General features: G+C 69.1%; 2 protein-coding genes across 2 annotated transcripts; both read right to left on the bottom strand.

Annotated features, from left to right (window-relative positions):
• Positions 1-371: 371 nt before the first annotated feature.
• On the bottom strand, positions 372-6,140 carry KRP23_3135 (Retrovirus-related Pol polyprotein from type-1 retrotransposable element R2; the record flags this gene model as incomplete). Its single annotated transcript, XM_067887951.1, has 1 exon — positions 372-6,140. One exon carries the CDS (start codon positions 6,138-6,140, stop codon positions 372-374), a length of 5,769 nt encoding a protein of 1,922 aa, XP_067750496.1.
• A 965-nt stretch (positions 6,141-7,105) lies between these two features.
• Positions 7,106-13,705, bottom strand: KRP23_3134 (Retrovirus-related Pol polyprotein from type-1 retrotransposable element R2; the record flags this gene model as incomplete). The annotated part of the gene is made up of 1 exon (XM_067887950.1): positions 7,106-13,705. One exon carries the CDS (start codon positions 13,703-13,705, stop codon positions 7,106-7,108), a length of 6,600 nt encoding a protein of 2,199 aa, XP_067750495.1.
• Between the last annotated feature and the right edge of the window lie 19 nt (positions 13,706-13,724).

The raw sequence follows: 13,724 nt of genomic DNA, 5'->3' as shown, positions 1-13,724 counted from the left end.
GAGGAAAGGTAGGTAGAAAAGATGCAAGCGATGTAGTTGGCCTCGCGGGGGAAAGGTGAAAGCCCCCGGAAACCGTCTCGGAGGACACTTGCAAGCAAGCGCCCACCAAGAGTTCCAAAAATGAATGTGAAAAAGACCAACGAAAAACGTCGGAAACCAGTTTTCACACTGATTAGAACAGAAAAGTTATGTGTATTACCGACCGGTTAATCCTTGGCTTCCAGGTAGTAATACCTGGTAGTCGCTATGTGGTGTGTAACTTGTGTACAGGTTGCACCTCATAGGTGTCGGACCATAATGTACCGGCGGGGTTTGAGGGCGGTTCCCTACCTGGGTGTGGCCCTGTCGGCCGCTGTGGGCCTGTGTGCCGTCTAGCGGCGGCCGGTGCGCGGCGGAGTCCCCCCGGTCTCCGCCGCCCGACTTCCCCCTGGTGCTTGGTGCTGGCGCGCGCGGTGCTGGCTGCAGTGCAGGTTCCAGATGCGGCGGCTGGACTGGATGCACGCCACCGAGAGCTGCCGGTCCAGCCGCTTCGCGTCACGCTTGAGCAACCCAAGGTGCTCAGTAAGCACCTTGTGGTTGCCGGCCGGCACCGCGCCGAGCGAGCCGTACACGAGCGCCGAGAGGTGGACCTTCCACCCTTGGCGCTCGAGGTGTCGCTTGACGCCGGCATACTTCGCGCGCTTGTGTGCGGCGATGCGTGCCAGCGCCGAGCTCTCCGGGTCGTCGCTCGCCTGCTCCTCGAACGCCACGGCCAGGTCGACCACCGCCACCGTCTTCTTGGTGTGGTTGTACAGCTGGAGGTCGGGCCGTAGCGCGGGGCCGGCGAGCGACGGCACCGTCTGGTTCACCCGGAGCTCGACGCGGTCCTGGCCGCCCGGCGACGACGCGTGCAGCGCGCGCTCGATGTGCTTGAGGGCGTCGTCGTGGCGGCCGCGGACCGCGTCCATGGTGCCGGCGCAGTGGTTGAGCACGTGCGCCAGCGTCTCCGCCCTGGAGCAGCCCGGCTGCCTGCAGTGGTCGTGGGCTCGGAGACGCCGGCGCTTCAGCACGCTGTGCGTGTCGAGCTGGTTCAGGCGGGCGGCCACCGCGAAGCGGTAGTCGGCTTCCCACATGCCTCGTGGCCGGGTGAGGAAGCCGCTCCCCGCGCCCCCATGCGTGCGTGCCGTCTTGCCTTGGTCGCGCATGGCCGCCCACCTGGCCCAGTGCTTGTTCTTGTAGTGCAGCTTCACGTGCCGCAGCACAGTCTTGTGGTCTAGCCACTTATCGTGGTGCGGCACGCGGAGCTGCAACGTGGTCGCCGCAGAGCCGGCGTCCGCGCAGGCCGGCGCGGTCGCGAACTTGAGGCCGAGCGTGCGGAGGTGGCGCTGGACGTCGACCCAAAGAGAACCGATGTCGCCGTTCCGACGCTTCGGTGGCGCGTCGGGCGACGTCCCGAGCTGCGAGTTGAGCAGCAGCTCGCACAGCTCCTCGTCGCGCCCCTCCCATGCGCGGCTGTCGATACGGTGGCGCGCGTCGGCGATCTGCCGGAGCTGCACGCGCGCGATGCGCCGGATGGCAGGGTCTTTCGAATTCAGCAGCTGCCATCCGTGCGCGACTTGGAGCGCCGCGTGCAGCTCCGTCAGTGGCAGCAGGCCCAGCCCGCCGCGCGACACCGGAGCGTAGAAGCACTCCGCCGTGGCGTTGCCCGGCAGTCGCAGGAGGTGGCGGAGGCCGCGCGCGAGGTGCCGGTCGAAGCCCTCAAGCTGCTGTTGGAAGGGGCGAAGGTGGCGGAGAGCGTACTCCACCCGGGGGTAGAGGTACGTCTTCACCGCCTTCACCACCTGCCACGGGGCGAGGCCCGACTGCAGCAGCGTCGTCGCGTCGTCCTTAAGCTGCTTGAGTGCTGGAGCGAGCTCGACGCGGCGGCGCACGTGATCGAATCCATCGCCGATCCCCAGGTAGGTGTACGAAGCGCTCATGGACAGCGCGGGGATCGGCGTGCCAGCCAGGTCTAGCTGGAGGTCGTCAGTCTTGAGCACGCCGCGTCCGTCGCGCTGGACCGACATGGTGCAGCACTTGTTGGGGTTCGCCGCCATGCCGGTCCAGCGCAAGAAGTCGGCCACGAGCGCGTGCTGTCGCTTGATGCCGTCCTCGGTGCCACTGAAAATCTTGAGGTCGTCGGCATAAGCCGAGGCACCAGGGCAGTCATCGCCCGACAGCTGCACGCCCGTGGCCGGCAGCCGCTGCAACGCGAAGAGCAGCGGGCTAATGGCAGCGTTGAAGAGTTGGGGGCTCAGTGGGCACCCTTGGAAGACGCCCACCCGCAGCGCAATTGGGTCCGTCGTGCCGTCGATAGCGTTCCCGACGACAAACGCCGCGCTCTCGTAGAGCCCCTTGCACATGGTAACGTAGTCGTCGGGCACGCCGAGCCGCGCCAGCGCGTCCCACAGCAGCGCGAATGGCACGCTGCCGAACGCGTTGCGAAAATCGTACCAGACTTCGAAGAGGGTGCGGCGCTTGCGGCGGGCTTGGTCGACGAGCGTGGCTGCGAGGAAGTTGTGCTCCCCGCAGCCGTTCACCGCTCGGAAGCCCTTCTGGCCTGGAGCGTGGCGGTCGTTGGCGTCTAGCCAACGCACCAGCCGCCGCGCGAGGAGTCCCGTGTAGAGCTTGTAAATGGCTTGCTGGAGGCAGATCGGCCTCCAGTTTGCCGGGTCCTCGCGCGCGCCCTTCTTGTGGAGCAGCCGCACCACCCCGAGCTTCCAGCTCTGAGGCACTCTCTTCGCCGTCCAGCATGCCTTGAATGCCGCGGTCAGTGCCGGCAGGAGCTGCGCCGCGAAGTGCTGGTACACGTCGTACCCGACGCCGTCGAGTCCAGGGCTGGAGGCGCCACGGACGTGTTGTAGCTGGTCTTCCACTTCGCCGGCCGACGGCGCCGCAGTCAGCAGCTCCTTGCAACTGGTCGCGGCCGGTAGGCGTGCCAACGCCGAGCGGAAGGCGGCACCCACCGGGGCGTCCGGGGCGAATTCTTGGCGCGGCGTGTTGACGCTGTCGAAAAACCGCCAGAGTTCTTCTCCCAAGATGGGGCAGGTGCCGTCGTCTGCGCTGCCTGCCGCTGGCGTCGCCGGGCCTGCAGGTGGATCACCGCCGGAGGCCGTGGTCCTCGCTGCCTCTCGCGTCGCGCACGCCTTCGCCAGGATGTCGGTGACACATGCCTTCTCGTCCGTGTCGAAGCGGTGGCGGAGGCGCTGCTGTTCGATGGCCGAATTGACGCGTCCAACGCGGCGTCGTGCCCGGCGGACGGTGGTGCGGTCGCTGGGGGTGGAGCGCTCCACTGCATGGAGGTCATCGAGTGCCTCGTCGAGGCGGTGTTCGCGGTGGTGTCGGGTCACCCGGGGTGGGCGCTGGCGGCGGTGCTTCTTCGCGGTGCCTGAGCGTCCACGGCGTCGTCGCCGCCGTCGCCGTGTCTGGGCGCCTGCATGTTCGTCCGGCCGCTGTTCCTGCCGCTGCTCCGGCGACCGGTCCTGGTGGCGACCCTGCTGTTGATGGTCGCGCTGCTGACGTGGGTGCTGTTGCTGCTGCTGCTGCTGCTGGCGCTGGGCACAGGGCTCGGGGCGGCGCGCCTGGGTGTACAGCTGCAGTTTGTCGTACAGCAAGTGCGGGAGGGCCGTGATGTAGCCCTCCGCTGTCTCCCAGTCACTGGCGTCGGTGATCTTGCCCGCCAGCGACGCTCCGAGCCGCTCAACCATCGCGCGTGCGGTGTCCTCGTCGTCATCGGAGAGCTTGCGGAGGCGGAGGCGGGGTCGTCGCTGCGGAGTGGCATTCGGGCCAACGCGCATGGCCGCGTAGACCTCGCCGTCGTCGATGTCGGCGAGGTCCTCGTCGTCCGGGTCCTCCATCTCAATGTCGGCGGCGGGCGGCGGTGGCGGGGCGTCAGGTGGCTGCTGAGTCGGCGCTAGGGGTCGGTCGTCGATGGCCGTGGGCGTGCAGCCGTTCCCGTCGGGGTGGACACCGCACTCCGACACTGTCCGCCGGAGGTCGAGGGCTCGGTTGGCGAGGCGGTCGGCGTGGGCATTGGCTTGGCGATCAATGTGGTGGAGCGAAAATCTCCCCACCCGGGCGAGTTCCAGCTTGACTTGGTCGCGGAGGTGGCGGAGAGTGACGCTCCGCGTGGCAAAGATGCCACGCACCTGCTGGATCACCAAGGTGCTGTCGCCCTCCACTCGCAGGGTCGTGGCTCCGTGGTCGGCGGCGGCTCGCGTACCGAGCAGCAGCGCCGTGTATTCGGCGGTGTTGTTGGTTTCGCTGCTGCTCGGCATGTAGTGGGAGCAAGTCCATACAACGGAGCCGTCGGGCTGGGACAGCGCTGCGCCGGCGCCACCTGGGCCAGGATTGGCGCGGCAGGCGCCGTCGAAGCGCAGCAGCCACTCGCCGCTCATGCCGCTGTCCACGTCCATCGCGGCCACCGGGTAGTCCTGGCGGTCGCCGTCCTGGACACTCGAGTCGTCCTTCGTCTCCTCGTCGCTCGTCATCTCCGGCGGGAGCACGCGGTGGCCGATCCGGAATGCCACCACGCCGCGTGGCAGTGGGGGTCCCCAGCGGGGAGCTGGAACCTCGCTGAGGCGGGCTGCAACACGGCCTGCCACCAGCGTCCTGGGTAGGGGCGGGCCCCAGCGCTCGCGGGCTTGTTGCTCCGCGTGGTCCGGGTCGACGACAAGAGCGGAGCTCGCTAGCGGGGGGGTCGCTGCGAGCTTCGGGGGGTCTTGGCGGGGGGAGTCGGGCGTGACAGTGGCCGCCTTGACAGTGGCGTTGGCTGCACCAGCAGTGGGGCTCAATTCCCCTGCTGCCGGCGCAGCCGCTGCCGAGAAGGTGCGGTTGAGGCTGGCGCACGCGTGTGCGTGGTTTGCAGCAGCCAGCCTCGACGCGAAGGGCACACCGCACGCACATCCCGCCGAGAACCGGTCGAGGAAGGCAGTGCGGCGGTGCCGGGAGTCCCGGTGTCGCTTGAGCGACGCGAAGCTGGCGGCCGTGTACGTGCACAGCGTGCACTGGAAGCGCTGCGCATTGTGCGCGTACACGGAGAGGACGGAGGCCGGGCGAGCGCTGGCCGCGGATAGCCTAGGCGCTGGAGCGTGGTCCCCAGCCTCGTCCTCCTCCTCGAGCAGGAGCTCGGCCAGCTCGCGGGTGTCTTCGTCGTCGACGTCGTTGAGACGTCGACGCTTGCCGCCGACGCGCTGCCATGGCGGCTGCTGTCGGCGGGCACCTTGGTCAACATCCATGGCGACGACGCCGACGTCGCCTGCTGCATCGCTGCTGCCTGCGCCGTCGTCGCCGTCGCCGCTCGCGTCCTTCGTCCTGCTGCTGCCGTCGCTGCTGACCACGTCGCCCGACATGGGCTCCACGCGCGCGCTAGCTGGGGGTGCTTGTTCTTGGGGCGGCTCGGCGCGCGCGCGGCCAACAGGAGAGGTGGCAGGGGCAGCTGCGACTGCCGTCACCAGTGGGGCGGCAGCAGCCGCAGCTGGGCTCGGCGGCGGAGCGCTTGGGGGCGGCGGGGGTGATGCCTGGTCGGCGAGCATGCTGCCCGCCCTTTCGGGTGAGGGCAGCACATTCGCGGGGGATTCGGGGGCCGGCGGCCCGTGCGCACAAGCGGCGGAGTTGCGGGGGGCCGGCGCCGCGGCAGCTGCGGCTGCGGCGGGCGTCCAGGGTGACCCACCGGCGGGCAGCATGCATGCCGCCCTGCCGGGTGGGCCATCATCGCGTGGGGGGTCGTGGCGGCGGCTGGCGGCAGCGGCGCGGTCGTCCGGCGCGTCCTCTTCGTCGCTGTCGTCGTCCTCCAGCTCGCGGAGGCCGTACGCGGCCGCGAGAGCGCGAGCCGTGGCGGCTGCAAGCGCTTCCCCTGGCACGACCGGCACGGGCAGCATGCCGCTCGCCCTGCCGGGTCGTGCCACATCACAGGGGGGGAGCTGGGCGCGGGCGACGGGCGGAGAGGCGGGCGAGGGACCTTGGCCAGCCAACGGGCGCGTGTGGGGGGCCGGCGGACGTCTGGGGGCGTCGTGGCGGCCGGCGCTCGGCGCCGCTTCTTCGCCGGCCGGCCGTACGGGCTGAGAAGGCTCCGTTTGTGGAAGCGTCGCCCGTACGGCCTGAGAGGCCAGCATTTGGTCCATAGTGGGGCCAAGTGGGGACGGTCCGCCAGCGGATCCACCGTCCGCTGGCTCGGGCGGACCGTCGAAACGACGCGAGGTCGTGGAGGCGGGGCGGGGCGTCTCTTGGCCGGCAGCGGCCTCGAGGCGCGTGAGGGGTCGCGCGGTGCAATGGGCGCTGCGGGTCCCGGACCCGTGCCCGAAGTTGCAGCCGCTGAAGCGTCGCCGGTGCCGAGCAGCGGCACCGCGCGTGGAGGCTCTCCGGGGTCCGTTTCGGGCCCGGAAAGGGCCAAAACGGGGGCGAGCGGATCCACAGTGTGTAACCGCACCCCTAGTGGATCCGCCCACCCGTCCACTGCGCCACCGACCAGCCCACTCTCGTCACCGACCGCGCTGTAAAAAGACGCGTCGCTGGCGAGACTGGATTGGCTGGCTGTGGAGCACTCGCTGTCGGTGGACAGTGAGCGCTCCCTGATTGGCCAAAAGAACCGCATCGCTGCGATCCTATTGGTCAAAAAGGGTAAAGGGACAGCAGAGGACGCAACGCGGACCGAGGAGGACAGCCGAGGAGGAAAGGTAGGTAGAAAAGATGCAAGCGATGTAGTTGGCCTCGCGGGGGAAAGGTGAAAGCCCCCGGAAACCGTCTCGGAGGACACTTGCAAGCAAGCGCCCACCAAGAGTTCCAAAAATGAATGTGAAAAAGACCAACGAAAAACGTCGGAAACCAGTTTTCACACTGATTAGAACAGAGAAGTTTTTATTTTATTTACCATCCGGTATACCCGTTAATTTCCTAAGAAGTTCCTATCCGATGTCTAACTAGAGCTGTAACTATATCCGATATGTGGCGGGTTGAAGTTCGACTGTCGAAATGCACCTCCGCCGTGGTGGTGGTGCATTTCTTGGCCGAACACCAGACTGGGTTTCCCGAGGGCGGTTCCCTACGTGGGTGGGGCCCTTTCGGCCGACGCGGGCCAGAGTGTTGCCGTCTAGCGGCGATCGGTGCGCGACGGAGTCCCCCCGGTCTCCGTCACCCGCCTGCCCCTTGAGGCTGGTTGGTCTTGGTGCTGCCTGGCGCGGTGTTGGGCGCAGTGCAGGTTCCAGATGCGGCGGCTGGACTGGATGCACGCCACCGACAGCTGCCGGTCCAGCCGCTTGGCGTCCCGCTTGAGCAGCCCCAGGTGCTCGGTGTACACCTTGTAGTTGCTGGGTGCCACCGAGCCCAGCGAGCCGTACACGAGCGCCGAGAGGTGGACCTTCCACCCTTGGCGCTCGAGGTGTCGCTTGATGCCCGCATACTTGGCCTTCTTCTCGGCCGCCGCCTTGGCCAGCCCGGAGCTCTCTGGGTCGTCGCGCGGCTGCTCGTCGAACGCGATGGCCAGGTCCACCACCGCGACCGTGCGTTGGTCGTGGTTGTAGACCTGGAGGTCGGGGCGCAGAGCTGGCCCGGCCAGGCCCGGCACGGTCTGGTTCGTGCGGAGCTCGGTGCGGCCCTGGCGGTCGCCCGACGACGCGTGGAGCGTGCGCTCGATTTCCTTGAGCGCGTCGTCGTGGCGGCCGCGGATGCTGTCCATCGTACCCGGGCAGTGGTTGAGGACGTGTGCCAACGTCTCCTTCCACCGACAGCCCGGGTGACGGCAACGGTCGTGGGCGCGGAGGCGTCTGCGCGCGAGCACGTTCACCGTGTCAAGCATGTTGAGGCGAGCGGCCACCGCGAAGCGGTAGTCGCTCTCCCACATGCCCCGCGGTCTCGTCAGGAAACCGCTGCCGACGCCTCCGTGCGCGCGCGCCGTCCGCCCCTGGTCCACGTGGCTGCACCAGGCCCGCCAGCGCTTGTTCTTCATGTGCTGCTTCACGTGCCGCAGCACGTTGCGGTGGTCCAGCCACTCAGCGTGGTGCGGCACGCGAAGCTGCAGCGGCTTGGCAGGTGCGCCGGACTCCGGGTCGGCGGGCGCGGTTGCGAGCTTCAGCCCGAAGGCCTTGAGATTCTTGCGGACGTCGACCCACAGCGAGCCAATGTCACCGTTGCGCCGTTTGGGTGGCGCGTGGGCCGACGTCCCGAGCTCCCCGTTGAGGAGGAGCTCGCACAGCTCGTCACCGCGCTGCTTCCAGTGGTCCTTGTCGAGCCGGTGCCGCGCGTCGGCAACCTGGTGAAGCTGCTCGCGCGCGATGCGCCGGATGGCTGGGTCGGGCGAGTTGATCATCTGCCACCCGTGCGCAATCTGCAGCGCCGCGTGCAGCTCCACCAGCGGCAGGAAGCCCAGGCCCCCGCGCGACACCGGCGCGTACACGAAGTCGTTGTTGGCGCTCTTGGGGAGGCGGAGCAGGTGGCGGAGGCCGCGGCGGAGGTGGAGGTCGAAGCTCTCCAGGAGCTGGTCGTCGGGTCGCAGGTGCCGGAGGGCGTACTCCACCCGAGGGTAGAGGTACCCCTTCACGGCCTTCACCACCTGCCACGGCGCGAGGCCGGACTCCATCAGCGCCGTCGCGTCCTGCTTGAGCAACTTGAGCTTGGGCGCGAGCGCGACGCGGCGGCGCACGTGGTCGAAGCCGTCGCCGATCCCCAGGTACGTGTACGACTGCAGGTGCGTCAACGTAGGGATCGGCGTGTCGTCCAGCGCCAGCTCCAGGTGGTCCGCCTCGATGGCGCCGTTGCCGTTGCGGCGCACGCCCATCGACCTGCACTTGGCCGGGTTCGCCGCCATGCCGGTCCATCGCAGGAACATGGCCACTAGCTCGTGCTGCTCGGTGACGCCCGCCTTGGTGCCGCTGAAGGTCTTGAGGTCGTCGGCGTACGCGGAGACACCCGGGCGGTCGTCACCCGAGAGCTGTACTCCTGAGCTGGGCAGTAGCTGCAACGCGTGGAGGAGGGGGCTGATCGCCGCCGAGAACAGCGGTGGGCTCAGCGGGCACCCCTGGAACACTCCGACACGCTGCAGGATCGGCGCCGTGCTGCCGTCCACCGCGTTGCCCACCATGAACGCTGCGTGGTCATACAAGCCCTGGACGGCAGCGATGTACTCGGCGGGAACTCCCGTCCGCTCCAGGGCGTCCCACAGCAGCCCGAGGGGTACGCTTCCGAAAGCGTTCCGGAAGTCGTACCACACCTCGTACAGTGGACGGTGCTTGCGGCGCGCGTGGTCGATGAGCATGGCCGCGAGGAAGTTGTGCTCCCCGCAGCCATTCACCGGCCGGAAGCCCTTCTGGCCCGGAGCGTGGCGGTCGTTGGCGTCCTGCCAGCGGGTGAGGCGCCGCGCGAGCACCCCCGTGTAGATCTTGTAGATGGCTTGCTGGAGGCAGATGGGCCTCCAGTTCGCCGGGTCTTCACGGTCGCCCTTCTTGTACAGGAGGCGCACCACGCCGAGCTTCCAGCTCTGGGGCACCTGCTTGTGCGTCCAGCAGCACTTGAAAGCCGCCTTCAGCACCGGCAGCAGCTGCGTCGCGAAGCGCTTGTACACGTCGTAGCCGACGCCGTCGAGGCCCGGGCTGGAGGTGCTGCTCGCGTGCTGCAGCTGGACCTCGATGTCGTCCGTGGACGGCGCTTCCTTCAGCAGCTCCATGAATCGCGTGGCTGCTGGCAGCCGGGCCATCGCAGAACGGAACGCAGCACCCTCGGGAGCCTCCGGGTCGAATTCCCTCTGGGGCGTATTGACGCTGTCGAAGTGTCTCCACAGCACCTCGCTCGGGATGGGGCAGGTGCCGTTGTCGTCCTGCTGCTCCGTACCGCTCGTCACTGCCGTCTCTGGAGTCGCTGTCGTCCCTGTTGCCGCGGCCGCCCTCACTGTTGTCCGTGCGTCGCGTGCCGTGCGAGCTGCTGCCAAGATGCCGTCCACGCACTCCTTCTCGGCGGTGTCGAAGCGGTGGCGCAGAAGCTGCTGATCGATCGCCGATCGGATCCGGCCAACTCGGCGGCGAGCTTTGGCAATGGCTGGGCGAGCTTGGGGACGGGCACGCTCCAGCGCGTGCAGTTCGTCGATGGCTTCGTCGATGCGGTGCTCCCTGTGGTGGCGTGTCCCGCGCGGTGGGCGTGGATGCCGTTGCTTCCGCTGCTGACGGCCACCACCACCACAATTGGTCCGTCGGGGATGACGTCGCTGGCGGCGGCCTTTACGCTTTCCTCGGCGGCGGCGGCGCGTCGGTGACGGCTCACCTGGCTGGTCTGGCTGACCAATGGTCTCGTGCTGCGGCTCCCGGTGGGTTTCCACCTGGCCTTGGACGTCTCGGCGCTGTGGGTGGGGCGCAGGTGAACGAGCAGTGCCATGCCGTACCTGAGTGTACTGCTGCAGCTTGTCGTAGAGCATGTACGGGAGGGCTGTGATGTAGCCCTCCGCCGTCTCCCAGTCGTCGGCGTCCGCGATCTTGGCCGACAGGCCCGCACTCAAGCGCTCGACCACCTCACCAGCTGCCTCCATCTCATCGTCGGTCAGCTGGCGAAGGCGGAGGCGCGAGCGGCGGGTCGGGATCACGCCGGGCTCTAAGCGCATCGGAGCATACACTTCACCGTCGTCGATGTCTGCTCGGAGCTCGTCGTCGCTCCCCGCGTCCGCCATCTCGATGTCGGCAGTGGTAGGGGGCGGTGTCGCTGGCGGGCCCGCCGAGGGCGAACCCATGCATGTCGTGCACGCGCCGGCCACGGGGTGTTCCTTGCACTCGACCTTGTCGCTCTTCAGGTCGAGCGCCCGGTTGGCGAGGCGGTCCGCGAACGCGTTGCCTTGCCGGTCGATGTGGTGGAGCGAGTGCTGCCCCACCCGAGCCAGCTCGTGGCGAACGGCGTTCCGGAGCTGTCGCAGCCGAGTGCTCTTGGTGGCGTACAATCCCTTGACTTGACGAATGACCAGCAGGCTGTCGCCCTCGATGCGCAGCTGTCGTGCACCGTGGTCTGCTGCTGCGCGGGCGCCGATCAGGAGGGCCGTGTACTCGGCCGTGTTGTTCGTCTCCTTGGCGCCCGGCATGTAGTGCGAACCCGTCCACACGACAGCACCCTCGGGGTTGTAGAGCAGTGCGCCAGCACCACCGGGGTTGGGCCCGCCACGGCAAGCTCCATCGAATTGGAGGCGCCACTCCCGGGGTGTCGCCGTGGGTGGGTCGCTGACGAACGCGGGCTCCATCACTGCGTCCGCCGTCTCTGCGTCCGTGGAATCCTCGTCCGCTGAGTGGTGCGTCGGGTCCGGCGGCTCGCTCTCCTTCATCTCCTCGTCCAGCAGCGACAGGTCCGGGGAGGGGGGAGCGAGGCGGTCTGCGATCCTGGTCGCGACGAAGCTGCGTGGGAGCGGGGGTCCCCAGCGTGGGACTGGGACGGCTTCCAGCCGGGCCGCAATGCGGGACACCACCACCCCTCGCGGAAGTGGTGGGCCCCATCGCGGCGGCGGTGCCTCGCCGAGTCGGGCTGCGACCCGGGAGGCCACCAGCGGTCGAGGGAGCGGTGGGCCCCAGCGATTTCGCGCCTGCTGCTCTGCGTCGACCTGGTCCTGCATTGCAACGTTGGTGGAGCTCGGCTGCGGGGGGGACGCAACGAGCTCCGAGGGATACTGGCGGGGCAGGTCGGGCGCGGCGGTGACCACTGCACGGACGGTGGGTCTGACTCCGGCAGCAGTGGGGCTTGATGCCTTTGCTGCCGTCGAAGTCGTCGCCGAGGTGGTGCAGAGGTTGGCGCACGCTTGCGCGTGTCTGGCTGCGGCCAACCTCGATGCGAAGGGCGTGCCGCACGCGCAGCCCGCCAAGAACTTGTCGAGGAAGGCCGTGCGTCGGTGCCGAGACGAGCGGTGGCGCTTGAGCGAAGCGAGGCTGGCAGCCGTGTACGTGCACAGCGTGCAGTCGAAGCGAGTTGCAGCGTGCGCGTACACGGAGAGGACGGAGGCCGGATGAGCGCTGGCCGTGGGCAGCCTGAGCGCGGGGTGTTCGGCGCCAGCCTTGTCCTCGTCCACGAGCAGGAGCTCGGCCAGCTCTCGCTGGTCTTCATCGTCACCAGCGTTCAGGCGGCGGCGCTTGCCACCCGAACGCTGCACGGTCTGTTGTTGGCTGCGCGTCTTGGTCTGCCGCGCACCCTCGGTGCCGTCCGTGGGCACAGCAACCGACGTGCTGCTGCGCGCCGGGTTGCTGCTGCGAGCTGTGCTGCGGCCGACCGTGTTGCTGGTCGCCGAGCTGCTGCTGCCGCTATGCAGCGAGGCAGCGGGTGCTGCCTCCTCGCCGAGCATGCCGCCCGCCCTTGCGGGTGGGGGCAACAAGCGCGCGGTGTTGGTCGGGGTCCTGACAGCGGCTGGGCGGCCGTTCAGCGCTTCCTCGCCGTCGCCGGCGACGTCGTCCGGCATGCGGCCGCTTCCGGGCACGGCAGGAGCCGCCCTTGGGGCTCGACTGCCGGCGAGCATGCCGCCCGCCCTTGCGGGTGAGGGAAGCGCATTCGCGGGGTTGGTCCTGGTCGTGGCGGCGGCTGCGCGGCCAAGTGGCGTGTCCATGCCGCCGCTGGGGTGGTTGCCCGGCTCGCTGCGGCGGCCGGGCACGGCAGGAGCCGCCCTTGGGGCTCCACTGCCGGCGAGCATGCCGCCCGCCCTTGCGGGTGGGGCGGCAGCATACGCGGGAGGTTTGGGGGCCGGCGGCCCGTGCGCGCGCGCGGCGGAGTCTCGGGGGGCCGGCGCCGCGGCAGCAGCGGCTGCTGCGGGCGTCCAGGGTGACCCACCGGCGGGCAGCATGCATGCCGCCCTGCCGGGTGGGCCATCATCGGGTGGGAGGTCGTGGCGGCGGCTGGCGGCAGCGGCGCGGTCGTCCGGCGCGTCCTCGTCGTCGCTGTCGTCGTCCTCCAGCTCGCGGAGGCCGTACGCGGCCGCGAGAGCGCGAGCCGTGGCGGCTGCAAGCGCTTCCCCTGGCACGACCGGCTCGGGCAGCATGCCGCTCGCCCTGCCGGGTCGTGCCACATCACAGGGGGGGAGCTGGGCGCGGGCGACGGGCGGAGAGGCGGGCGAGGGACCTTGGCCAGCCAACGGGCGCGTGTGGGGGGCCGGCGGACGTCTGGGGGCGTCGTGGCGGCCGGCGCTCGGCGCCGCTTCTTCGCCGGCCGGCCGTACGGGCTGAGAAGGCTCCGTTTGTGGAAGCGTCGCCCGTACGGCCTGAGAGGCCAGCATTTGGTCCATAGTGGGGCCAAGTGGGGACGGTCCGCCAGCGGATCCACCGTCCGCTGGCTCGGGCGGACCGTCGAAACGACGCGAGGTCGTGGAGGCGGGGCGGGGCGTCTCTTGGCCGGCAGCGGCCTCGAGGCGCGTGAGGGGTCGCGGTGCAATGGGCGCTGCGGGTCCCGGACCCGTGCCCGAAGTTGCAGCCGCTGAAGCGTCGCCGGTGCCGAGCAGCGGCACCGCGCGTGGAGGCTCTCCGGGGTCCGTTTCGGGCCCGGAAAGGGCCAAAACGGGGGCGAGCGGATCCACAGTGTGTAACCGCACCCCTAGTGGATCCGCCCACCCGTCCACTGCGCCACCGACCAGCCCACTCTCGTCACCGACCGCGCTGTAAAAAGACGCGTCGCTGGCGAGACTGGATTGGCTGGCTGTGGAGCACTCGCTGTCGGTGGACAGTGAGCGCTCCCTGATTGGCCAAAAGAACCGCATCGCTGCGATCCTATTGGTC

Source organism: Phytophthora ramorum, assembly GCF_020800215.1.
Source record: "Phytophthora ramorum isolate Pr-102 chromosome Unknown Phyram_PR-102_s0002, whole genome shotgun sequence".
Classification (NCBI taxonomy): domain Eukaryota; phylum Oomycota; class Peronosporomycetes; order Peronosporales; family Peronosporaceae; genus Phytophthora; species Phytophthora ramorum.
This window is presented reverse-complemented; position numbering and strand designations above follow the sequence as displayed.